Below are 27750 nucleotides of genomic sequence, written 5' to 3'. Positions count from 1 at the left end.
TCCAGTTGCCTTTAAAGGGATAGTTCACCCTAGAATGATATTTCGCTCATTATCTACTCACCCTCATGTTGACTAAGGGCTGGAAGAATTTTCAGAGTCCACCGTCCCTTCTCTGAGTTACAGGGGGTCTTGGCGTAGCAGTGCATTTCAATGCAACGGTTGCAAAGGGACACCAGAGCTCTTCATAAAAAAACACACACAAAAAAACATCCAAATACCTCCATGATGCTCGTATGTAATGTCCGTCTTGTGCTGAAGCCCCAAATTGCGTAATTGTCCCGAAAAAAATTAAAAAAGTCTATATTTTAAGCTTGTTTGTAGCGGAAGCTTCTCGAAGCTCCTCTTCCTGGTCCGTCCAAATCTCGCGTGATTCGCAGTAACCGCACTGACGCCGGCGCAAATCACGGTGCAGTGGCCCGGTGTGTGTTGATTCCTCCAGCAGCAACATGCTACCTGGCTCTCAGAGCTGCAGGCTTTCAGCAGCTGTCTCTCGGCACACGGCAGCTCGATCCCCTGGTCCAGCCCCAGCTCTCTTCTCCACAGCTTTCCAGTTTTCAGCAGGACACCGCAGCTGCCGTGACATATTGGCATGTGAAGTGTAACCCACTAAGCGCCACAGGGTAGTATGAGATATGGACCAGGGACAGGTTCCTAGCAGGAGGGTTAAAGTGGCAGAGAGAGAGAGAAAATGACACATTATCATAAATGGAGCCACAGGATACAGTCAGCTTGGCTGTATTGACCTGTATGGAAAATAAAATAAAAAAAATACATGGAAAGTGTCCAGTGTTATGTTCGTTTCAATGTCCCTTTAATGTTGTTGTTGTGGTCAAGTCAGCACGCTCAGTCCAAAGGGAATAAAGTCAAGTCAGATGTAGTTTAAAAGTCTTAAAGTCTGTGTTAAGTGTCATCCGAGATTTGATAAATATGTTAGAATATGGTTCTTGAAAACACATGCAAAGACCGATAACTATGGAGCACTGATCTGAGGGTTAAACTATTTTTGAGGACAAGGATTTCTCTTTTTTATGTCTAGACAACTCGGCGCGACAAACAGGACAAACGGCCATTTCTGTACACCTTTAAGATGGTCTTACTGATTCTCCATACAGGTATATTGACAGGTTTTGTCTGCCTTAAAGGTGTACAGAAATGGCCGTTTGTCCTGTTTGTCGCGCCGAGTTGTCACGAGCTGCAACACGAGTTTACCCGAGTAAGGAAAACGAATTTGATTGGTCGTTATCGAGCGGGTGGGATATTCAAAGCTTGGGGCGAGCCCGAGCTCCGTGTGTGTGTGCGTGTCTCAGACGTTTGAATGACGGATGACGGACCCAATATCAGTGGCTGGTGAATCGTGTACAGGCTGACGTATAATCCGTGCGCCTGCATTATCCAATGCGAAAAAAAAAATACACACTTTCATCCCGGATTTACTCAAAAATAGAATTTTGCACAAAGTTTGGCCTACAACGTCTGAAAGATGAGTTATTACACTAATTTTATGACCCAGAGTGGGCTTAAATTCAATTTTCTTTTCTGTACACCTTTAAGCACTTACTAAACTTTCGAATCTGGTAAATAATTTTGAGTTAATTTGTCAAAGACAAAATTAGTCCCACACAGTTGTTTTAATCTAGTATTAATAATCATGTTCAAAGTAAAACCTGCACGCCTTAGCAGTATTAACTGCTGCTCCATATCCAGTACAAATTCCACAGCCGATGAGACAGACTTTGTCCAGAGGGGCAGAAGGGTCGATCTTGGTCACAGCGATCTGGTTCACCACAGTGTACTCAGAGAAGGTGCTGGTGCCCAAAAACTGCTGAATTTTCTTCCCCTTACAGGTGAGCCTGAAGTCTTTCGGTGCCATCGCATCAGGTCGACCAGCAGCCCTGAAAGGAAAAGGTTACTAAAATAAAAATAACATCTGCAGCTACTGTAAACCTGTGCATTGAATTGATAGTTTTGGGATTGATGCAATTCCCCTTAAAGCTGAAAGTCTGGGATGCCACCATTTCCTTATAATACATAATACATGCCCTATAATTGTACAAACAAATCTGACAATAAGGAGGAAATTGAATGGTTGACAGCAGCTGATGATTATGAGGCTCACCATGAGTTTTTACAAAGGTTGGTCTTGGGACTCTTACAGAAGCGACATTCTCTACACTGGGAGACGAACAGAGGAATCACCTCATCACCTGGAGAAAAAACAATAACAATGTAGCATCGTCACATAGCCTACATTTTCCACTTTAGAAACTTTGAGAACAGAACATCACCTTATCACCTAAAGTTTTAAAGGAGTCATCACCCGGAAATCGCATTTTTCCTTGTTAAAACATGTATACTGGTGTTGGACCTCAGTGGAAACTTGCCTGAAAACCTGGGGTTTGAAAGTGGCTGAGTTTTTTCGTTTGGGCTCTTTGTTTAAGCCAGAGTAGCTCATGAGGCTGCACACCACAACATTACGAGATTTTGATTCTGCGCCTACGGTGACGTCACCGTGGCGCCTGCTTTCATAAACACACCTCTCTTCCACCACCCCGACTTCTGCCGCACCGCCATTACGGGTTGTTTTATTTCCCACTGTAGCGCTGTTATTTCGTCACTTTATTAAGTTTTAATAATTTTTCATGCGAGAAAGTAAGGGTTTAGATCCCCAATGTGCGGTTAGTTTATCCAAATGACGGCTGTTTAGAAGTTTTCTCCACGTTGGGAGAAGTGAGGTGCAGCCAGCTGCTGCAGCAAGCACCAGAGGAGCGGAGGAGTGACTCCTCAACCCGCCTGCAGCGCTCGTTTACCTGGCCGAACGACATCGTCATGCCGCCGAAAGAAACTATCGTTAATTTATTAAGTTTTAATATTTTTTCATGCGAGAAAGTAAGGGTTTAGATCCCCAATGTGCGGTTAGTTTATCCGGATGACGGCTGTTTAGAAGTTAGCTCCGCGTTGGGAGAAGTGTGCAGCCAGCTGCAGTGAGCACCAGAGGAGGAGTGACTCCTCAACCCGCCTGCACTGCTCGTTTAGCCGGCCGATAACAACGTCGTCGTGCCGCCGGAGGAAAGGGTCGTTAATTTATTAAGTTTTAATATTTGTTCATGCGAGAAAGTAAGGGTTTAGATCCCCAATGTGCGGTTAGTTTATCCAAATGACGGCTTAGAAGTTTGCTTCGCGTTGGGAGAAGTGGAGCTCCAGCGAGGCAGAGGAGCGGAGAGTGACTCGTCAGCAACCCGCCTGCAGCTGCTCGTTAACCGGTCAAACTACGTTGTCATGCCCGCGGAGGAAACGGTCGTTAATTAACTTACCCGCAGGTTTGTAGAGGTTTACCGCCGACTGGTTAAATTCTTTTTAGGAGATACATTTTTGTCTCATTGATGAAATCTAACAATTGTGGCAGTAGCATTAGTTTGTTTGAATGAAAAGTGAAGCTTCACACAGAGCAGCAGCAGCTCTGCCCCGGGGCTCTGTAGCCTACGTACAGAAATCACCACATTTGCATCAATAAATACATGTTTTACAATGAACCGATACAATTTTGTTTTATTTTATTAAGTTATAACATGGTTACGGTACACGATAGAGCAGCATATGTGGTTTCCAATACAGCCTGCATGTAGCCCACTGGGCCAGCCACCATTCCGGCTCTGTCCTCCCTGCGTCCAATCAATGCGCGCCTCATTACATATTAATACAATGAACATCCGGACCAGTCAAAACCTCGCGCCTACTCTCACGAGAGAAAGTTGCCATATGAAAAAGTGTCAGAACAAGCTCTATGTTTGAATTAAAAAAAAAAAAATGTTTCCAATAAGTTTTAAGAACTGATTCAAAGCAATTTAAGGGGGATTGGATACATAAAAAACCAGGTGATGACTCCTTTAAAATGTGACCGTCTCATACACAGATTTTTAGAATAATGCAAAAATAACATGCACAAATAAGCCAAAAACATGCAATTAACAGTGAGCCATAAAGGTACTGCTCAGGAGGGCTGTCATTTAGAACAAGTTCTAAGTTTAGAACCAAAGCTTAATGCAAATGTTAGAGAACTGAAAACTGACCTGGCTGAAATTCAGTGACTCCAGGCCCGACACTTTCTACGATACCGGCTGCCTCATGCCCAAGAATGATTGGGAAATTCTCTTTATTCATATTCTCCAAAAGGCAGTACAGGTCTGAATGGCACACTGAGGTCGCCACGATCTGCAATGAAGATGAAACTCTGAAAACATTTACAGGGACAAACTCATGAGAGGAGTACAAAGATTAAGATTAAGATTCTGATCTACTTTATTGATCGCAGACTGGGAAATGATTGTGTCACAGCAGCAAGCATTAAAGCAGCTAGTGTACATCGAAATGGAGAATAAAAAAGAAACAATTTGAGTAAAAATATACAGGTGTGGACAAAATTGTTGTTGAAAGAAAATTCCAATTGTCACGGAAATTACTTGAAACTAACCAAAGCAAAGGAACAAAGGACATTCTGTCAGATGTTTTGTGGACAAATGGGACAAAACTGGAGCTTTTTGGCAAGTCACATCAGCTCATCGTACACAGATGCAAAAATGCATACAAAGAAAAGAACACTGTACTGTAACTAATTGTGAAACATCAGGCTCAGTTACAGTATGTTCTGAGGCTGCTTTGCTTCCCTTGGCACATGCAGGGTGTCTTGAATCTATCTGTGCAGGGTTCAATGAAATCTCAAGACATTCTGGAGCGAAATGTGCTGCCCAGTGTCAGAAAGCCCAGTCTGAGACGCAGGTCAGGAGACACCCAAGAATGGTTAAGAACAAAACATTGGACTACTCTGAAGTGCCCTTCTATGAGCCCTGATCTAATTCCTATTGAACATCGACACCCATTTCCTGCAGCTTATCACTGAGTAGCACAGGCTGGATGGTGTTGAATGCATTGGAAAAATCAAGGACTGTGGTTCTCACTGTGCCACCACCACCATCCAAGTGTTTATGGGCTTGCTGCAGTAGATGGATGACAGCATCTCCCACTGAGGGTCGAGCAACGAAACACACAAAATTGAATTTGGAGTGGAAGTGTGAACAAGTGCCTCTGCTGCCTCTGGAGTCCTTATCCTCCTTCTTTTGTGAACAAGGGGGAAAAGGCGGGCGCATGGCGTCTGTCCGACTACCCATTTCTCCGACCATATATTTCTTTATTTTTGCGTCCATTAGTCCGACCTCCCACTTCTCCGACTTAAGTAGCCCTAACCCTTAACCTTACCCTAAACCTAACCTTAACACTGTAGAATGGGTAGTCGGAGAAATGAGCCGTCGGACTTTTGGGCAGTCGGACTGACGTATGCTCCCCGGAAAAGGCGGGCTTACTTTGGAGTGAACGGGACTAGGTTGTGTTCAGAGTTGCAGAGCGGGGCGATGGCAATGTCATTGTATGCATCCTTGCATTAGCATGCAGGAGGTCCAGTGTTCTAGTATCTCTTGTCCTGACAGGAAGGAGTTCAATGTGCAGGCTGCAGAGACTCTGCTTCACTATCACTACTTTAATATTCACACAATCCACATTATTTAGCACTCATATGAAAGATGTCAATAAATGGATATTCAAAGCATAACTAAACTAAAATCCTGACACTAAACAACGCTGTGTGTTTGTCTTCATAGCGGTCTCTCACCTTGATGCGGACCTCGTTGGCCTGTGGTGGAGCTACCTCAATCTCCTCAATCACTAGAGGCTTGTTGAACTCCCAGGCCACTGCTGCCTTGCACTTGATGTCCTTGGGGGCAAATTGACCAACATGACATATGAATTGTCTCTCTGTCAGAACTACTGTATACCAGGCTGGAAAAGTGCACCACAACATCACAACACAAACTTCAACTACACTTCATATACTTTAGGCTAATTCCTTCTTCTCACATTTCACTTTATGAAACTCCAAAACGCTCTCGTGGACAAGTTGTGACCTGCACATTCACCACGCTATGAGATAGTAACAGAACATTATGAGACAGAGTTGTTTTCGAGGTAAATTCATGCATAACAGCTGATGCTCGTTCCTGCCGGCAGTTTTTCTGCAAGCAGTCTCTGCACTTACCTCGAAAACAACTCTGTCTTGTAACGTTCCGTTATTATCCCATAGCGTGGTGAATGTGCAGGTCACAACTTGTCCACAAGAGTATTTTGGAGTTGTTGGATTGTGTATTTGATGAGTTTGATGAGGGAAACCAAGAAATCCCATTAGCCTCCGTAGCGTAGCTCTGAGCAGATCACGGCTCGGCTTGGCCGTTCTAAAAATATCATACACCGACAAATAATGGTAACAAACCTATGACTATAGAGATTATGGCAATGGGCCATTTTGCCAAAATGTTGAACTATCCCTTTAAGTGATGCTCAGTTTTATAATTAGTGCTTTCAGGCAGTTTGCTTTTCATTTTAAATATTTTTGAATATGAGTAAAACAGAATCAACAAACACTGGATCGGCTCTCCCAGTCAGATCGTCTAGTATTTGACTTTTTTTTTTTTTTTTTTGACAAAAGCAAGAGAAATATTGTGTTTTAATTTTTTTTTAGGATAATTAGGATAATGTTTTACCTATGTCTTGTCAGTAAATCTTGCACTTTGTGAGTGCTGCATTCTGTTGCAAGAAATACGCTATGAATGTTCAAACACTTGAAGTTCAAAGTCGTGGAATTAGAGTGTTTTCTCTCCAATCCATTGTGCAAAAAAAGGTGAATTCTAGCTTTTATTTCCAACAGCTATACAGCTGCAAGTTGTTTCATGTCTTGAGAGAGGGTGAGGGAAAGAAAGACTACAGGCCTGATCTACTAAGATCTACGAAGATAGTGTGGACAGAGAGCTCGATGGCAAAATGAAATTTAATCTGATGTTTTAAAACATTTTGGTGAGCAAAAGCAAAAAAGAAACATGGGAGATTATCTCGAAGCCTCGAAATCAGCCTCATACATAAATATGAATTGTATACATGACAGGATCACACACACATATACTATATACCACTTACTGTAGGAATGCCATAAAAATACCACGTAAATAAATGCTCTCATGGTGGATTATACTCACCTTGCCAGCTGTAGCCATTTTTGCTGCAAAGAAGATGAGTGAGAGAAGAGTTGATCAGCAGCTACATGACAGTGTGTGGAACTTAACTGTTTAAGTATGGAATAATTTGGCAAACATACAGATGGGCGGGGACTGTGCTTCGTTTGTCTGCACACTTTGAGACTGTTACTAGTTACTTTTTTATGGACACATTGCAGGACAGTTAGAAAAGTACAGAACAGCATGGGACAAGGGGCAACAGAACAAACAAACAAAGGGGGGGGGGGGGGGTAAGAGGTGTTGAATTTGTTGGGAGTAAAAAGAAGAAGAGAGGAGAAAAAACAGGTGTTGTTGTAGCAGGTGGTATTGTGTTTTATGGTGAATGTAAATTTTTCCAGATTATAGCTAGTGTTCGGTTAGCAGATTGTCCCAATGTTTTATTTATAGTTTTGTTCTGTCTTTCCAATTGAGTAAGATTATTTCTTTGGCAGTGGTTGTAGAAATGAGGATGAATGTTTGAAGATGTTTTGGGGTTCAGGAGGAGATGTAACGATGCAGGGCTATGGTGGGGGAGAGGCTGCTGAGGCTGAGGATCTTGGTAGTCTGGGGCCGACCAAAACTCGCTGTTTTGGTAAGCAACCGGATCCATGGATGGAGAGAGACAGGCCTTTCCATCAAAAATAAAAGCACCAAGCTATTAAAATTATTTAAGGAAAATAATTTACAAGAAAGTCCTCGAGCCATTAAAGCAGAAGTGAGTGATATATTTGTGTTAATATAAGTCTTAAATAGTTATATCTTCCGACAGCAATCACTTACATAGAGTGTTTGGTCTGAATCACGGGTCTGTCAGTCACTCAGCTCTGCTCTGAGTCGAGGAGAAAACATTTATCGTATCCTACAGTTTTTATCCAATGAGGAGAGAGAACGGCATGCAGGGCTGTGTGTGCAGCCAAGGAACGCTGTGAATGTGGCGACGTAGGGACGAGGACTGTTATGGTGCGTTCAAGGAAACTCGTTTTTTTCCGACCTGTGACGTCGTACCAGTTCGATCTGGTACATAGACTGTACAAAAAGACGTACTGGTACGATTTCACGGGTCGGAAGTTACGAGTGGCCGTTATAGTGACTTTCACCGGTAAAACAGGTCGGAAAAACACGAGTGGGTTGCCTGGAACGCTACAAAGTCGTAAGTTGTGACTTGAAGCTGTAATTTATGATTTCAAAAGCCTGCCTGGAACGCAGCATTAGCGAAAACGACCGGATCACTCACTTCTGCTTTAAGTTAACCTTTTGCTTTTATTGTAGAAGTAAATGTCTTTTTTATAAGTTTTATGTTGGTGAACATATTTTACTTTGGTGAATTTGGGGATTTCCGGATCCGCTAGAAAACAGGAACCAGAATGCAGACAAAATTCGGAGTTAACAGAAACCAGGCTCTTCTCCTCTCTGAAGAGCCTGGTGATGCGAGGCTAGGATCTTGGATAGCTAGGCTTTAATTTAGTAGACGGAGACCAGGCAAATTAGAGGTTATTCCATTGTGTTGCATTTCCAATTAATGGCCTCAATGGTAACAGGTTCTGTGAGGCGTCGTGATGATGGAGGTGTATATTTCCTCTGATGCTAAATGTGATTTCTTCCTGAGAACAGATAGCCTACTGGTGATTGTTGCCTGACAACAGCTTCAGTCATTGTTTTGGGTTTACAAGACGGGAGCGTGCCTATGTTCCCACAGCCCTATGTTCCCTCAGCCCTATGTTCCCTCTGGACTCTCTCTACCTATCTGGACTCTACCTATCTGGCCTGTCTAGCCTCTACCTGGTCTTTTTACTAAACTTAACCAACTCTTTTCTTCATTGCCTAAACCCAACCAATGGTGGGACCAAGGGGGCAGTTGTCGGTCTGAGAAGTGAAGCTCACTTCCGCGTTCAAAAAGCTGCAATCCCCTCGGCTGTCGCTGGGGGCTGGCTCCAGAAGGGAGCAACTCCAATTGAGCCCCATGTTAAAATAGCCGATTTTACAGCTTAAAAAAACATATTTACAGCCTGGTACATTTCATTTTTTTGGTCTCAACCGATAGTTTCTACCCCCGCACACACTCTGAGGGGGGTGAATTTTTTTTAAACTCTACCGTTTTACTGTTATTAGGTTTAAAGTTCTGGCCAATTAGGGCGCAGAACCGTTGAGTGACAGGTCCGGCGACCGCTGCTACGAGGCCAGTGGGCGGGCCCTCGGCCGGCCAACGGCCGCACCGCTCCAAATATGGCAAGTAGAATCCAACATGGCGCGGCTCAACCCCCCGTAGTAGCGGCACAAAACAGACTCCCCTAAACCAATGGGTGACGTCACGGACGCTACGTCCATTCTTTTTACAGTCTATGGGTGGGACCAAAGGGCTGAGGGAACATAGGGCCTAATTTTCAGTGACAACAAAAGTTAGAAATGAGGGAACATAGGGCTGAGGGAACATAGGGCTGTGGGAACATAGGGCATAATTTTCAGTGACAACAAAAGTTAGAAATGAGGGAACATAGGGCTGAGGGAACATAGGGCTGTGGGAACATAGGCATGACCCCTACAAGACAATACAGTCTGTGTCTTCAGTGCAAACTGGAGGCCACATTGAGTTTCTAGCTATACAGTGAGTTGCAGTTGGAAAGGGAGCAGATAGGCCAGGCCTAGCTTGTTAGCCGGCTAATTTCAGTAGAAGAAAAGACGTAACCGAGTGCAACCCTAGTGCAAACTGATGAAGTCGTATCTTACACTTCTCAGTTTTGTTGTCATATGACACGTTATAGGCTACCTTTAACAGGCAACACCCATGGGGCCAACATTAACATAACAAATATAGCCTACATCTTAAATACTTTTTATTTAAGATCAAAAATTTTTAAGACATGGGTGAGGAATGTTATGTATCTAGCAGCCATGTTAAGCAAATCGTGATTACTGTAACTAGGTTAGTCTGATTAAATATGACTTTAAGGGGACATATTATGGAAATATAACTTTTTGAAAGCTCTTTAACATAGGGTGTTTGGCTTGCCTTCCAGCCCCCAAAATGTGAGAATTGACCATTTTTGAGTATAGTTCCACCTAGCACCAAAGGGGTGGGGCAGGGCAAGCAGTGGTTAATTTGCATTTAAAGGGACAGGCAGGCACTGATAACCAGCCGTTCTGAACAGAGCTATTTTGAGTGGATGAAAAGACTGCTGTGATGTTTGATCCTTGGTGTAATTTGACCAAAGCATGTCAAAGACACCTGGGAATTGTTTTAATTTGTGGAAAAAGGGCATAGTATATGGGCATTATGTCTTAAAAATGACTGATCAGAACATGTTCCCCAGGGAAAATACAATGGAATAAGGATACAGATGTCTCTGTTCCTATGACATAGCTACAGCACGACAAACACAGAGGTTATAAAGATCTCATCTGTTCAGAAGTGAGTTCACTTATAGGCAGACCGCATTCCTGGTCTGGAGACCATCTTGTCTTGATTTTGACCTACAAACTATAAATCATTAACAATCAAGTATAAAGTTTTTCTTTCATCATGACTTTCTTGGCCTTTACAGCACAGACCAATGCCAAATCATTTCAGGTCATGCTGCTTTTACTATGTGGGAGAGAGAGTGGACAACAGGCAGCAAAGGACCACAGTGTTATGATTTTTCGCCTGTTTTCTGTTTGTCCTGTTTTATTTTGAAGTACGATGTCTTGTCTTCCTGTTCTCTCCCACCCTGTGATCACCTCATGTGTCTCACCTGTGTTTGATTGCCCCACCCGTGTCTTGTTTCTCCCTCTGTCTTACTGCTGTGTTTTCCCATAATTGCCCTTTGTTGGGTTGTCTGCATTCATGATCAGTGTTCCTGCGTTTGTGCTCGGTGTTGACGGAGCTAATTTAAACTTTTCCTGTTTTGTTCTCACCATACCGATTTCCCTGAGGCCCTTTGCATTTTGGGTCCAGTTGTTGTCTTGTTGCCAAATTCACACCCATGTTTCTGCAGTGAAGACTATGTTCTACCAGGTGAGTCACCAAGCACCTTTACTTTATGTTAAGATGTAAGCTCTTTGCTACTCTGGCCCTTATTTTCCATAACATGACAAAAGAGCATTAAATTATAATAACAATACTTATTATGTAGAGTCCCACCATTTCAGACCATTTCTTATGATCCATAAACATGTTCACATTCGCATATGAACAACAAAGATTCAGAACTTAAATTCATCGTTCAAAGTTATAGGTGTAGCCGATGTCATATCTGGCCCTCTGCGTTGTGTTTCTCACGGCCTGCCCTAGGTGGGGTTCGATCCCACGACCTCCCGCACCGGAGGCGACGATGCTAACGTCTTCGCCAAGAGGTTGACAACAGCTTGGCAGGTTGGTTAGCACGTCTTTTATGGGTGGAGTGAGTGCACATCCGTTACATAGGCAAACACAATAAAATATCTCTTTATTATATGGATCATATTATTTGTGCAAATATTAAGTTTACATTCTGTGTAATATGGGAAATCCCTGAATTACTTTCATTGAAAGCAACACAGTTGTTTTACTGTGGAGAAAAGCTCAGGACGGTCCGGATGCTGCAGACAAGAGAATGAGTAAGATTTAGTAGACTCTTATATACATACTGTTAATATATCATTAATGATGAGCAAAGTATTGCAGTGTCAGTGTACCATTTGCTCTGCTGCATCAGTTCAATGGCGTCATTGATCTGGTCCAAAGTCATGTTGTGCGTGATGAACTCATCCACTTTAATCTTCTTGTCCATGTAGGCTTTAACCATCTGAGACACACCATCCTTCCCCTTGAAGCCTGAATTAAAACAAGCACACAAATTAACACAATAAAAGCACCATCTTATCTAGAATACAACAAGCTAAATAATTATATAAGACAAAGACAAAGAGAGTTAGTGGTTGGTTGGGTCACCTCCAAACAAGGAGCCTTTCCATGTGCGCCCAGCAATCAGCTGAACAGGTCGGGTGGAAACATCTTGCAAGTCTGTCCAGCCAACAATCACACTGACTCCCCAGCTGGGAATACAGGAGTCTAAGGCACTGCGCTAGATGAGGAGAAACAACACGATGTCAGTGGGCAGAAGGATGCAGGTCCTAAGTGGATTAGATTACAGTAAAGCTATAATTTAGTAACAGATTTGTCTCACCATGACTTCCACATTCCCCACACACTCCAGGGAAAAGTCCACTCCTCCACCGGTCATCTCAGTCAGCACTTGGCTGATGGGTTTATCGTGATCCTTGGGGTTCATGAAATCGGTTGCACCAAACTCCTTGGCCTTCTCAAACTTGTCTGGATTTAAGTCAACAACAAATATCCTTTGGGCTCCTGCAGCCTTGCAGCCCATGACTGCAGCCAAACCCACAGCTCCCAGGCCAAACACAGCACAGGTGGAGCCTGGTTCAACCTTTGGTAATAGAGACTTTGGTCAGCATGGCACTTTAAGATGGTCTTACTGATTCTCCATACAGGTACAGTATACTGACAGGTTTTGTCTGCCTTAAGCATTTACTAAACTTTCGAATCTGGTAAATAAAGACAAAATTAGTCCCACACAGTTGTTTTAATCTAGTATTAATAATCATGTTCAAAGTAAAACCTGCACACCTTAGCAGTATTAACTGCTGCTCCATATCCAGTGCAAATCCCACAGCCGATGAGACAGACTTTGTTCAGAGGGGCAGAAGGGTCGATCTTGGCCACAGCGATCTGGTTCACCACAGTGTACTCAGAGAAGGTGCTGGTGCCTACAAACTGAAGAACCTTCTTCCCCTTACAGGTGAGCCTGGAGTCTGGTGATGCCATCATTGCAGGGTCTCTGCCTGTCCTGAACAAAGTGGTTGAACAAAACAAAACAAAACAAAAAAGAAAAAGACAAGATGAACAAAATTACAAATAGGAAAGATGTGTGAGTGGTTGAAAGCAGCTGATGACTCTAAAGCTCACCATGCTCTTTCACACTGGTTGGTCTTGGGACTCTTACAGAAGCGACATTCTCTACACTGGGAGACGAATACAGGAATCACCTTATCACCTAGAGAGAAAAAAAACAATAACAATGTAGTTTTGTCACATACATTTTCCAATTTAGAAACGTTGACAACAATGTAAAACCAAAAATAGCAAGGATATGCCTCAGTTATGTATCCCCTGAATCCTGGGGGCTTTAGAGTAACTTTGATTTATAATGTATGTCCATATTATTGTAAAACAAATGTCCAAGTTGAATAATTAGAGCACAGCTCCATTAGTGTAATGTCTAAAGCCTAGATTTTCAAGTTACTTCATACTGTATACATAGCTTGCTGTGCTATGCCAATTATTCCCAGGGACTCAATAACACAGAGCCAAGGAAATTTTTCTTCATAAGAAGGAAAAAACCCTTTGCAATCAGGCTCAGGGTGGACCGCCAGTCAGGCTTTTAGATTAGCTAGTTAATTTACTAAGTGCTTCCAAGCAGAGTCCTGAGTTGTGTAAATGATTAAATCTGAAAATTGAAAACCAACCTGGTTGAAATTCAGTGACCCCAGGCCCGACGCTCTCTACAATGCCAGCTCCCTCATGGCCGAGGACAGTTGGGAAGCCGACTTTACCCTCAAAGAGGTGATAAAGATCTGTGTGGCACACAGCTGTCGCCACCATCTGCACCAAGATAACCAACCAATGACTTCACAATGGAAAGCATGATCAGTAAACAAGCCTGTGTATGTACATACTGTAGTCACGTGACGTCTAGATAGCAGTTTCTTACCTTGATGCGGACCTCATTGGCCTGGGGTGGGGCTACCTCAATCTCCTCAATCACCAAAGGCTTTTTGGGCTCCCAGGCCACTGCTGCCTTGCACTTGATGACCTATTAGGAGGTGATACCACATTAAAATGTGGTATTCATGTTAGCTATATTGCTATCATAATCCAAGCACAATTACATCAACCAAGTGCCAGAGCTCAGACAGATATGGCAACCACTATGCTCAGTGACCCTGACCACTCATGTGTTTGCATCTCATAGGGAAATAAGCAAAACATGTTGTCAGCTCTTCACATTTGCTGCAAAAGGCAAAATTCTACATTGGCCAGGGCCAGGATGTAAAGATAAGATGCTTTGTGCATGTATGATTCAAGCCAAGTAGTCATCACAGGCTGATTTCAATGTCTCCATGAAATGGGCCCTAAATGAGTCAAAAGTACACAATGTGAACAAATAAGCCGGTGCATGTGAACAAATGTTTCATTTTTTTTAATGCAGCAGCTCTACAGGAAACTACTTGAAAAGAGTAGGCTACATTAATTTCCACATTGGCAAACATGTTATAAACCTTGTATAGATTACTGTAAGTGGTATACCACTACACTCATTGGCAATGTCAAATTTTGCGAGTTTTGTCAAACTGTGTTAAATAGAAAGACTAGCTAGCAAGCAACTAGATAGAGATAGAAAATGCAGTATACATGCATACATTTCCATTGCATCAAAAATATTCCTGCAAAATACAAACTGTTTATGAAGATCAAGAACATTTACCAAACAATTTGTTATGAACTGTCCTGATTTACTACACAATGAAATATGGTCATCGGTGTGAAGTGAACTTTGAGCTGGATCGTGTGAAGTGTATGCACACAGCGTTGCACAGGAAGTCATGCCTTGAAACATTACTGTAACACTCAAAGGTTTTAGATTACTTAATTTCCTTGACGTTATTTAGACTGACATATTCAGTGTTGATATGAGAATGTGTATGGAAATGAACAACTGTAGATTTTACACATGCAGAATCTTTTGTAGTGTAGGAAATAAAACACTGAATAGAAACACTGAGTACTGTACACTAACTAAAAGTGCTCACATAGTGAATGATATATTTACCTTGCCCGCTGTGGACATTTTTGATGCAAAAGTGAGAGTAGATGAAGGAAAGAGGAGTTGAGAGCAGCTGCAGGACAGGTGTGGGGAGGAGACAACCGAGATCTCAGGGTTGAGGGTCATTATTTCTGCATTATGTCATCGTCTGGCAAACATTTACATCGACATAGACTTTAGTCACGCTATATCAAAGCCACTGACAAGCTAATATGGAGTTAACTTGTGAAACACAATGCATTAATGGCTGCAGAATGATTTCTATCTGCAATTCCTATACACTACTCACAAAAAAGTAAAGGGGATATAGTATGCCCCTTTTCCACAAATTAAAATATTTCCTGTAGTAACCCGAGTGGTTGCTTTGCTTAGCAATAATACACGCAGACGTAGGATACCGTGTTTGCTCTTTTACTCACATTGGCAGCTACATACACACATGGCACACATTAGCCAGCAGGCAGAACATTGCATGGTGCAACACAACAGGAGCCCACTAACAAAGGTTCCGGGGGCGCCACCCTCTAACGCAGCAGTGATCTACATTCACTCTGCAACAGTTCCCAGGTGTCTTAAAGACATGTCTGTGACATGCTGTGGTCAAAAAACCCCAAGGATCAAACATCATGGCTCTCTTTTAATCCGCTCAAAACAGCCCTGTTCAGAACGACTGGTTTCAGAGCCTGTCCCTTTAAATGCAAATCAGCCACTGCTGCTTGCCCCACCCCACCCCTTCTCCTGGTAACAGGTGGTACTATACTCAAACTGGTCAGACTAGTGCAGACAAGTGAGACTGATGCGTATGAACTGATGAAGCCCCTTGGATAAGAGGCGAAACGTCTTCCTAGACAAATACAAGTCCAGTTGCCTACGGTTCATTTTGAGAGAGAGGGAGAACAATGACCTGGATGAATGAGAATATTCATAGACAAGATTGTCAATTGTCAATTCTCACATTTTTGGGACTGGAAGGAAAGCCAAACAGCCTATGTTAAAGAGCTTTCAAAAAGTGATATTTCCATAATTTGGTGGGGTAATGAAAATTTGAAAGCTAGTTACATCACTGGAAGACAACTGACACACTGAAGGGCTGTGTAGCAGTGTTCTCCATTGCACATTCTGACGTCTGTGTTCCTCAGCATGGAGGAATAGTAACTGTATGTTAATGTTAAAGCAGAAGTAAGCGGAATGTTTGTGTTAATATAAGTCTTAAATAGTTATATCTTCCGACGGCAATCACTTATATAGAGTGTTTGGTCCGAAACACGGGTCTGTCAGTCGCTCTGCTCTAAGCTGAGGAGAAAACTTCTTGTATCCTACAACCTTTATCCAATGAGGAGAGAGAACGGCATAAAGGGGCGGTCCTCTCTGTGTGTGCAGCCAAGGGATGCGCGTGAATGTGGTGACGTAGGGAAGAGGGCGGGGACTGCTAACTCCATCAGCTGACAAGAAGTTAGCCAAAACGACCGGATCGCTTACTTCTGCTTTAATACAAGTCCTGCAAGTAAATTTAAAAGCAATGCTGCTTTGGCCATGTCTGCCATTGCACAAATAAACATGACGATCACTGCAGTTCTAAGTGCTATCAGCATGTAAACAGAAGAGCTAGCAGAATATGACAAACGCAAACGCAGCATGTACGCATGACGTGGCAACCAAAAACTCTGTTTTTCTTCTTCATACATAAATGTGAAAACGGCTATTTCAACTGCAATGCTGTTTTCACTGCATTTGGAATAATGAAAAAAAACAAAACAATGAAAGTTAAAGGTAAATGATACCCTCATCCCTAGCGATATGGCATGCTGTGAAATCTTGCACAACATTGCTCCAGACTGGTGATCTGCGGGATCCCTCAGGGGAGTGAGTCGTGGGAGATGACAACAATGATCAGCCCCATCATCAGCAGCCTGATCCCAGTGGAGGGCAAGTGAGAGAGCAGCTGGCAGATCCTGTCTCTGCTCTTGCGGAGCATGATTACTACTAAAAAAAACAATCACTCCCTGCACTGGATATAGATGATGCCCCCCAACCTCTTCCTCCAGAGGCCAAGGCTGAGCCATTGTCTACAGTGCAAACATGTGTCTACCACTCTGTGTACTCACATCATCTAATTGATTCATTTTTTGTCATTTATAACTGTGTAAGTTTTTGGGAGGATGTCAGTGTATATAGTTAATTAGTTATAGTTTTACAAAACATGAAAAGTAGTAAAATAAGTAATTAAATTCTTCAAAGATACTAAATGAATATTTAAAAAAATGGAGAAACACACAATTTATTACATTTTTGACAATGCCCCACCCCTCCCTTCTGGCCTCTCCTCTGCTTTCTCTGCCTCTCTCTGATCATATGTTCATTGCTGAACATATTCCATCATAAAATTAATACTACAAATGTGCACACAAGTTGTTTGGCAAACACAAGTTTCAGGGGGGTTGCAAATCAGTTATTGACACACTGGATAAATGTGTGTATCACATGTGTGGTGGCTTTCCCACATTTCTGGAGATTTTTATTCCAATGTGACTTTCAACATTATCTTTTTTGGCTTGTTAGTGTCTTGTAGTTGCCAGTGTAAATACTTGATTGCGTAAAACTGTTTGGATAGTTTTGCAGTCAAAACAGGACAGGAAACATTTCACTGAGGCAGAGTGCAAAGAAAGACAAAAACTGAAACAACTATGTAAATGTTGTCCTGGTTATCTGATTATATATAATTAGACTATTGCAAATGTAATTAGATACACAGTTTTTAGCTTATTGGCTTTCATTGCTAAGGAAAAATGGTCTTGCAATGCATTAATTCAAAATCAAAATACCTGATATTTAGCTGGAATGCTGTTTTCCCCCATAATGACCTAACTTTGTACAAAGCACAAAGTATTTCAGAGTTTAGTGACATGGTAAGGAACGTTTTATAACAACAAAACCACAACACGTCCATTTAGTTCTGTTTGGATGATTTATTCTGCTCCACAAACACTTTTGCATGTTGATCTTTGGTTTACATGAACACCACAAACACAATCTTCACATAATCCAATGAAAGATGTTGATTGCCCACAGTCAGGCTTGCACAATACTGTGCACACCTCTTCATTGTGTGTATTGCATGGTGAGTATGAATATTATATTGAGATTCAGAACGCAGCTTCAGGTCATTCAATGCTTTTGGGTTTGTGGTGTCATTGTGGAGAAACACTCAACACCGTCCTGATGCTGCAAAACAAAAAACAAAAACAACAGACACTTAGTTAATTATTGATCTTTGCAGTTAGCGGATAAATGTGCAGTAGTTGTGAAATCATAAACGCACCATTTGCCGTGCTTCATCAGTTCAATGGCATCATTGACCTGGGCCAAGGTCATTTTGTGAGTGATAAACTCATCCAGCTTCACTTTCTTGTCCAGGTAGGCTTTAACCATCTGAGGCACGCCATCTTTGCTCTTAAATCCTGAGCCACAAAGATCACACACACACATGATGAAATAAGACCAAGCAGAGATATAATAATACTGGTTGATCTATCATGGAGAACGCGCCTAACCTCCAAACAGGGAGCCCTTCCATGTTCGTCCAGCAATGAGCTGAATGGGTCGAGTGGCGACGTCGTACACATCTGTCCAGCCGACCAACACACTGACACCCCAGCCTTTCACGCAGGCCTCCAACGCGCTGCGCTAGATGTGGAAAGAGAAAACAATGTCAGTAAACAAAACAGCACGGGTTCAGATCCTGTAGTAGCTGAGGAAATGTGGCTTTTAATTGTGTAACTGAACCACTTCACATCAAATCCTGTGTCTTACGCAAACTTCTCTTAATGTCTCACCATGACTGCCACACTCCCCACACACTCCAGAGAGTAGTCCACTCCTCCACCGGTCATCTCAGACAGTACTTGGCTGATGGGTTTACTGTGATCCTTGGGGTTCACGAAATCGGTTGCACCAAACACCTTGGCCACCTCACACTTGTCTGGATTGATGTCAACAGCGAAAATCTTCTTGGCTCCTGCAGCCTTGCAGCCCATGACTGCAGCCAAACCCACAGCTCCCATGCCAAACACAGCACAGGTGGAGCCTGGTTCAACCTAAAGTGGCAATAAGAGACAAGATGTCACTGAAGAACTCTGGTCTTCTTTATGTACCCATGCTGCCTTGCGCACAAATTTATTCGCTCTGCAAGTCAGCCTGGAAACCATGGACCCAATGTTCCAAATCACAGCACAACGATGACGACACACCGAAGTGACTTGGTTGATAGCTTGTTGATCCAACATGGCGGCAGACGCTTTACCTTTTGATGCAGCGTTAGAAAGTGTTTTAAGTAGTTAAGACCGCAAGTTTATTTTGAAAAAAGAGCAACGTTTAGCGTTTCTTTCCTCATCGGATTTCTGTCGCTCTACATATGTCATTGGGTATGATTGATACGATTGGCTAAGCTACGTACAGACGCATTTGATAGACATTCATAGCGCCCAATAAACAGCTCTGGGCTTTTGTAAACCACGCCTCAAATATGAAGACCTCAGACCGAATCTCAATCTACATTGAGATGAGGTCTGGTGTTAGCCAAGCTAGTTCTGTGTGGTAATAAACATGAGCCAGAGACAGTAGATTGAATTTCTGATGCTTGAGTTAATAAATCACCTCAGGAAGGTGTGTGAAGAAAGAATTATAGCAGGTATTGGCCATCACCAGTGAAAGGACATACACACCTTAGCAGTATTAACTGCTGCTCCAAACCCTGTGCAGACGCCACATCCAAGGAGACAGACTTTGTCCAGAGGGGCGGCGGGGTCGATCTTAGCCACATCCATTTGGTTCATCACGGTGTACTGTGAGAAGGTGCTAGTTCCCATAAACTGCAGAATCTTCTTCCCCTTACAGGTGAACCTGGACTCTTTTGGTGCCATCACATCATGTCGACCAGCAGCCCTGAACAGAGAAGTAACTAAAATAAAAATAACATCCACAGCTAAATTTGTGCATTGCTTCTGTTTAACAAAATGCCAGAAACTGAACTGTTCTTTGTGCTTAAAAACCAACCAACAGTTGCGTTAACATAGTTTGAGATTGAAATTGTGCAATGTAATAACTTGTTAAACAGCACATTTCTATGTAATTGTATCTGTATCTGTAATACTATCTTGTTTGCACACCCTTAGTGTTAACAGTAAAGTTTTGTTTGATATCGGCTGCTATAGCTATGGGCACGGCTTAGTCTGAGGGCGGAGGATCGAGGTGAAGACGGGACGTGAAAGGGAAGCAGAGGAAGTTAGGTTGGATCAAATAAAAGTGTGAGTTGATTCCAGAAAAAACAGATTGTGTTGGACTGATTTATTCCTTCTCACACACCCACATCGCTTGAGCACCAGGATATACTGTAGGTGCATGATGCCTACGCATTAATAAATAGGTTTATAACATAATTAACACATCCTAGATGAATTAAGACAAGCTCACCATCCTTTTTCACACTGGTTGGTCTTAGGGCTCTTACAAAAGCGACACTCTCCACACTGGGAGATAAACAGAGGAATCACCTTGTCACCTGGAATTTAAAAAAAAAGAGAAATTCATATGAATTCTAAGTCAGTTCAATAAATCAATACATCTATGTGAAAAGGTGGAGTGAATGGCTTTGGTCTTGCCATTGTCACCAAGTCCTATACAGGCAGAGAAATGCAAGCAATTAGGCAAATGAACACTAAAGGTTGTAAGCTTTAACTTACCAGGCTGAAATTCAGTGACTCCACGCCCGACGCTCTCCACAATACCAGCTCCCTCATGGCCAAGGACTGCTGGGAAGCCATCTTCGTGCATGCCCTCAAACAAGTGGTAAAGGTCTGTGTGGCATACCCCGGTTGCAACAATCTGTACCGTAGACAACAATCACACAGACTAAGGACATTAATTTATGTTTATACAAAGGCTATGTATCAATGTTTTGGATGCCTTTTTAAAATTCTTTAAAAAATTATATCTTTAAGTTCTACAATGATTCATGTGTATGGTGCTTTGTTTAATAATAACATGTAATTTATATTATATTGTTACATGTTTTTATACATTTAACATGCTGGAGACAGAAATGGCACTCTTTTGGCTTATCTTAAGTCCAAACCCCTGAAAATATCTTTGGAATTTATTTCTCTTGTGTCATCAGCTCCAATTGTTCCAACTTTGTTTAATTAATTAAATTGTGAACCAAGAGAAGCTGAAAACTGCATAGAGTGGACTTTCAGTGAGATTGGTGGTGCAAGTAATCCTTTCAAATGGTACTGATTAAATATCGATATCAATATCAGATATGGCTTTTAAATAATGTATTTGGGCAAAGTATGAAACTAATGGAGAACCTAATTATTTCCTGTATTGTATTTCTGGTTAGAATACGTCTCTAAAATCTGCAGTATGATCTCCCCAATCAAACTATACGCTTGCTTAAATGTGTGTGTGTGTGTGTTTTCGTATGTCTGTTGACAGTGTGCGTTTCTCACCTTGATGCGGACCTCGTTGGCCTGGGGTGGGGCCACCTCAATCTCCTCCATCACCAAAGGCTTGTTGGGCGCCCAGGCCACTGCTGCCTTGCATTTGATGACCTAGAGGTCAGTGACACCAGATGAAATACTCAGGAAAAATGTCATTTTATTGGCTGTAGCCTCAATGAAATGGTACCAGGGTCAGATTCTGTGAAGATGATGTATGGCAGGTTCCTAAAACACACTACATCAACCTGGCACCAGCTGAGACACTTCAAGTGACTCTCTGCATTTTACTCTGCAGGCTTGAATGGTGGGTAAAATAATACTATCTTATGATTTCAACAACAGTTATTGAATGGTGGCAAATTGACTTATAACCCTATGCATTTCTTTTGTATTGTGCAGTGGTTTCATTATTCTGCATTTTATCATGTATTTCTTCTTTCTTTCTTTTTAACAGAAATAATTAATACATGTTTCAAGAAAATAACATTAAAACATCATGGAAACACAACCTCAGGTGTTGGCTTGGTTTATTACACTCATTCACAATTAAATTATTTAATTTAAATCTGAAAATATTTGATAATCACTTAACGATCTCACAATTTGATTTCTGATCATGTACCTACCTTACCAGCTGTGGCCATTTTTCAGTTGTGATAGCAAAAATCGAGAGAGGAGTTGAGGATGAAGGACAATCTGGAGGACCGGAGATTGTGGGAGACAGAAGCTTGGGCTTCAAGCTCATATACTGTGTGAGAGAGAAAAAGTTGCGCAAGCACTTTGATGGGCGGGGACTTTGAATGTTTGGACAGTGCTTTGAACAGGTCAACAATAACTGTAAAAAGTTCCTGATATTCAAATCTGGAGCTAGATGTAGAGACTGTGGAGTTGAATAAAAAAAGATGAGGCCTACATCAATCATGCAGATTCATTATTTATTTAATTATTTATTATTATATAATTCATTTTAAGATGAAATATTGTCCTGGTGAGACAAAACAACTTTGACTTTGTTGGAGTTTCAGGTTCACATCAATCTTGTGGACACACAGTATACAAACATAACAAAGTCTGTTTTCTCGTGATAACGACTTCGTTATCTCGATATAACAAAGGCCGCTTTCTCGTGATTTAAGCAATATCACACGAGAGGGAGTACTGTATATCAGCACTGGTGTGATTTGGTCGTAGATAATCACACCGGATTCGAAGCCATATGGAATGAAGCCACAAATGTGGAATGAAGCACATGCACGAGCAGAGCGGTGGGGGTGTGGTGTGGTTTTGGTGATTCCTAAATGGACGGAGGGGGTGGGTGCTTATCAGCTGTGAAATTCAAAAAAAAAAATCGGAAGTCCAGCCGCCTGGGATGGTAACTTAAACTTGAGACTCGCTTTAGCCTCCTGCTACGAACATACAGTGGCTAACCAAGTGCTACCATGAGATGACCAAATAAATTAATTAGTTATCACGAGAAACTCATCTCGAGATTACAAAATAATAAGGCGTTACCACGAGAAAACAGACTTTGTTGAGATAACAAAATAATTAGGCGTTACCACGAGAAAACAGTAATAAGAAAAAATATATGAACGACGTGGCCATTCTCAGCTTCCGTACTCTTGTCACTCTCTGCCCCAGTTCCATGATCCAGATCTGAGGATCACGTTAACTTTATTGTCACCACATAACAATTCAACAGTGTCATTCCACTAACTCTAAAGTGAATGATATTGGCAAACACAATAAAAGTCATTTGGGATGTGGAGCAAAACAACCAGGCAGCAAAAGCTGACAGCGGTTTATACAGTAGTATAAACTTTATGGCTTGATATAGAAAGATCCGTCTCACTCTTTCAGTTCCTGTAGCAAACTGAAAGTGGTGGCTGGTAGCCACATGGGGTACCTTACTGTCCTTACTATCATAGTTCAAGGTCAGGTCCTCTGAGATGTAAATAGTAACTATTCACAGTCTTCACTTCAGTCTCATGCCTTTCTCTTCTGAAATTCACTTCTGATGGTTTGGAGAAATTCAGCTGTATACACTATTCACATAAAGTTAGGGATATTCGAATTTGGGGTGAAATTTATAGAAAATGTCAAAAGTTCATGCTGCGGTGATATTATATCATGAAGTAGGGCATTTAAGTAGAAGTATGGAAGGGTAATTTATTCATCTCAAACAATCTATTGAAACAAGAGCTACTGTAACAACAGTGGTGGGTATTCCACAACAAAAAATGTCCCTATGTCAACAAGTTGTCATGTGGCCAAATGACGTCCACCTTTTTGCCTTTCTGTGACTCTTCCGGTCTCTGTCTCTGTTCAACCCGCTGATGATACTCTGTGACACTCTTAAGATCAGTGAACACTCTGACAACATCCCATCTGAAGCCTCAACATGGCAGGTTGTTGATGGATTGTTAGGCGGCATCTTGTTCTCATGATGTCAAAATGTGAACAGCAGGATGAAGAGGACTGTTTGTCGAAATGAAACAGTAGGCTATTTTTCATGACTCCCTGCTCCATAGGTCACCATATGCTTTTCATGGCGTCTTTCAACCACTTACAGTCTCCTGTTTAAAGGGATAGTTCACCCAAAATTCAAATTGCACTCATTATCTACTCACCCTCATGTCGACTAAGGAATGGGAGAAGTTTCAAAGTTATCCGAATGCGAAATTGTTCCAAAAAAAATTAAATAAGTCTATATTTCAAGCTTGTTTGTAGCGGAAGGTCCTCTTCCTGGTTCGTCCAAATTGGACGGACCAGGAAGAGGACGGACCCTGGAAGAGGAGCTTCCGCTACAAACAAGCTTGAAATATAGACTCATTTAATTTTTTTTCGGAACAATTTCGCATTTCGGGACTTCAATACAAGACGGACATTACATACAAGCAGCATGGAGGTATTTGAATGTTTTTTGGTGTGTCTTTTTGTTACGAAGAAAAGTGGTATCCATTTGCAACCGTTATATGGACATGCACTGCTACGCCGAGACCCCCTGTAACTCAGAGAAGCCACGGATAACTTCTCCCAGCCCTTAGTCGACATGAGGGTGAGTAGATAATGAGTGCAATTTGAATTTTGGGTGAACTATCCCTTTAACTGATATTTCACTTCTTATGTATATGGGATTGTCAGTTCTGCCCTGATTAGTTTCACCATTATCTTGCCCTCCCTGTGATGCCTGTGTGGGGTGTGTTTCCATCGCCAAAGGTTAGCTATTTTCCTATAGTTTAGTGTTCCTCTCTGATGTCCATTGGTCCTTACTGATCTCTTCTTCTCCTTGACATGGAACAGGGAGGTGGCGTCTCCTCCCACTAACAGATAGAGTCATCAGTTGTCACAACTGAGATATTGGTAGTGGACAATATACTGTACCTTTATCTACAATACAGTCCACTCAAAGTCCATTAATTAATGAGGTGGGAAGGGACGGTGAGATTATTTGTGGAGGATAGTTCATACTGAGGCAATTCATGGTGCTTTGCAGAAGACAAAAGAGCACACAATAATAATATGAAGTTATAAACATGAAAAAATATACAATATATATAATGAGTATTGCTGCTATTGTATGGTGTTTTCTGTCCCTGTGTGTGTGTGAAGCTTCTAGTTTGTGGTCCCAGCCCTGGTTGACCACACCAGGTCACAGAAAGTTCTTAAATAAAAAACAGAGATCAATTCAAAATTGTTTTGTTTTGTTTTTTTAATGATTTACTATCATTAACATGGGTGACACTTTACATATTTATTATGCTGATATGTTGCAAATGATGCATTTTCTATGATCAAATGCATGGCAATTAGTCAACACAGAGAACACACCCAGTGCTAGTTATCAGTATTGTTGAAGGTAAAAGAGGTCAAATCAGACTGTAAAAGATGAACAATCCAAGTTATGACACATTTGCTTGTCAGAATTCTTAGAAAATCATTTGCTTCAAAAGGCACTGTATCAGAAAATCACCATCTCTGATGTGTGGTAACATGCACCCAACCACTGAACCCATTGCCTCCATCATTGGACCACACGAGCGCTTCCAACAAACGCTGCCGGTAATAGTGGTAACCATCTTTCCCCGGTCACTCCATAGTAAACAAAATATTCTTAACAATAAAACTAAGTAAACTTTGTACAAAATAGTGGGACTTTCTTTTTATAGTGGCATTTCATGTCGTCTTATAGACCTTAAAAGAAGGTGGGAAGGTTACTTTGATTTTGCGTTATTTGTTTTTACAGGACCAACATGATTTTACCATTAAAATCATTAAAGAAACATCCCATAGATTTCATGGACAACGCATCCAGGGATCAAATGGATCTTGTTAATGTTTAGAGCCAACAACTGCATTGTTAAGACATCGGGCAATAGGGTCTTGGGATTTTAAATAGTAATATTTTGATACTAAAATAGGTTCCCAATAACTTTAGAATCATTTTATAACTTTCCTGTGTGTAAACTTAAAAATACATTAAGATACATTCTGTATCTTTAAGTGGAACATTGTCACTTGTCAAGTTTGCAGCTCATGGACAATCATTCCAAGAATATGGTTTGGAGTCTTTTGCAGGGAATACATTTCTATGATACATTACACAAAAGAAAACAAGAGAGAAGACGTCTCTAGAGCCTGGACAGAAATGTTAACTTTCTCTGGAATGACACAGATTTTTTTTTCATGACAACATTCAAATAAGTCACATCTAGCAGAACAGTGTATATCATTGAGCACCTGTGGCTGGCTGTGGTGCAGAGCAGCTGTACATGCATCGTTATGAGGAACAAGTAGTTACAAAATATTTGCCAGTGTGCACACATGCAAGTGTAACTGTATGCATGTGGAATTCCTTTCTTTTTTTTTTACTTTTTACAGCTGCCTTCACTAAGGAGTGTAAAAGCTCGATAGCACATTGTAAAAATGAATGAATGAACCGCGAGTTCAAGACAAGGTGTGTGAGTGAAAGAAAAGCAAGGCAAAAGTGCAGTGACATGGAATAACACCACAATGCAAGCAAACACACACATAAACACACACACACACACACCCCTGTCACACACTGATTAAAGTTATTAATGACTGTTGAGTCACAGCAGAAAGATAGCACTTTGTTTTACAAGGCATTAAAACACCATCAGATAGAAAGCAGTGAGGTCTATTACGAAGAAGCACCCAAGAGAAAGGGTGGAAATGAGGGAAATTACCAACAACGTTGAATTACATCCAGACTAGTTTAGTCCTAATACTTTAAATATTCCCCAACCAAGTCTGGAGATTTCATTATAAATATAATTTTTTTATTCAATTCCTGAACTGGCTAAACTGACCCTCCACACTTTGGTAGAGAACGACAGCTTACACTTGCATTAAACTGGACAGATTTTGGCCAAACAGAAAACAAACAAAGAAAATCAAGACTAGTCTAACAGTCTCCCCTTTGGCCTCGTGATCAGTGATGGATAAGACTTTGAATGATTCAAAAACACAATAAATCGGTCAATAAAAACAAACAAATTAAAAACCTTACATATACACTCACAATAAAGGATGCCAGTGATGGTGACATATACTGTAACAAAATTGAGGGAAGAAGAGATTAAATCCATAGACACTTAGGCATAAAATTCCCCATTCAAGCTTCAACCGACATTTCTTTTCATTTCACTGATGGCAACAATTGACTTTTAGTCTACATTGCAATATTACATTAAGTGATGATTAATAAAAACTGGCATTTTAAGTGTTTTCTTTCATTTAAAGTTGAACCACTGATGGCACATAAATACACTTTATTGTAAACTATTTTCGCACATTTTAAATTATATTCCAAGTTTGTAGCAGTGGGGATATCAATATCAATTCTGCTGAATAAACTCTAAAACTCTAAAAATGCAAAAATATTATTATTGGTAACAATGTCAATGAAGATCTTAGAAAATTATTGAAAACGCTCATTCTAATGTGACAAAAGACACTGTAAATTGGATGAGAGAGTAAATAACTGTAGATTTGAGTAATAAAGCAGAAAGTGTGTCTTACAGTATGTTTTCCATTTAGAACATCCTTTACGAGTGTACTTATTTACATTGCCACAAACCGTCTCTGAGCTGGTGTTAGCTGATGTACAACTAAGTAAATTAGCTTACTATAGCAAACAAACACCTAACCGCCCCCAAATTTTAGCAATACTTTGATATTTCAGGAAAATTTGCAAGTTAGGAGTGTACGTACATACCCAGGATGCTAAATGCAGCACCAGCGAGTAATTACCTTAGCTTAGCTGGAAGACTGGACACA

General features: G+C 41.3%; 3 protein-coding genes across 5 annotated transcripts; all 3 read right to left on the bottom strand.

Annotated features, from left to right (window-relative positions):
- Window positions 1-293: 293 nt before the first annotated feature.
- On the bottom strand, window positions 294-7120 carry LOC311005667 (alcohol dehydrogenase 1-like). Its single transcript, XM_083998175.1, has 6 exons — window positions 7074-7120; window positions 5660-5761; window positions 4068-4209; window positions 2117-2204; window positions 1673-1892; window positions 294-651 (listed from the first exon to the last, which is right to left on the bottom strand). Exons 1-6 carry the CDS (start codon window positions 7089-7091, stop codon window positions 607-609), a joined length of 615 nt encoding a protein of 204 aa, XP_083854301.1. The 5' UTR covers window positions 7092-7120; the 3' UTR covers window positions 294-606.
- A 4367-nt stretch (window positions 7121-11487) lies between these two features.
- On the bottom strand, window positions 11488-15511 carry LOC311006166 (alcohol dehydrogenase 1-like). 3 transcript variants are annotated; one of them, XM_083998883.1, is made up of 10 exons: window positions 15370-15511; window positions 14957-15023; window positions 13838-13939; window positions 13593-13728; window positions 13033-13120; window positions 12694-12913; window positions 12233-12493; window positions 11998-12130; window positions 11742-11880; window positions 11488-11645 (listed from the first exon to the last, which is right to left on the bottom strand). In XM_083998883.1, exons 2-10 carry the CDS (start codon window positions 14972-14974, stop codon window positions 11612-11614), a joined length of 1131 nt encoding a protein of 376 aa, XP_083855009.1. In that variant the 5' UTR covers window positions 14975-15023; window positions 15370-15511; the 3' UTR covers window positions 11488-11611. The 3 variants fall into 3 exon arrangements, with proteins under 3 accessions (XP_083855009.1, XP_083855007.1, XP_083855008.1); XM_083998881.1 differs by having other exon boundaries at window positions 14957-15098; window positions 15370-15505; XM_083998882.1 differs by lacking the exon at window positions 15370-15511 and having other exon boundaries at window positions 14957-15106.
- Window positions 15512-17896: 2385 nt separating this feature from the next.
- On the bottom strand, window positions 17897-22190 carry LOC311006167 (alcohol dehydrogenase 1). Its single transcript, XM_083998884.1, has 9 exons — window positions 22074-22190; window positions 21457-21558; window positions 20689-20830; window positions 20420-20507; window positions 19672-19891; window positions 18784-19044; window positions 18502-18634; window positions 18270-18408; window positions 17897-18172 (listed from the first exon to the last, which is right to left on the bottom strand). Exons 1-9 carry the CDS (start codon window positions 22089-22091, stop codon window positions 18139-18141), a joined length of 1137 nt encoding a protein of 378 aa, XP_083855010.1. The 5' UTR covers window positions 22092-22190; the 3' UTR covers window positions 17897-18138.
- Between the last annotated feature and the right edge of the window lie 5560 nt (window positions 22191-27750).

Source organism: Trachurus trachurus (assembly GCF_905171665.1).
Source record: "Trachurus trachurus genome assembly, chromosome: 22".
NCBI lineage: Eukaryota > Metazoa > Chordata > Actinopteri > Carangiformes > Carangidae > Trachurus > Trachurus trachurus.
Note: the sequence above shows the minus strand (reverse complement) of the source record. Positions and strands in the feature narration are given on the sequence as shown.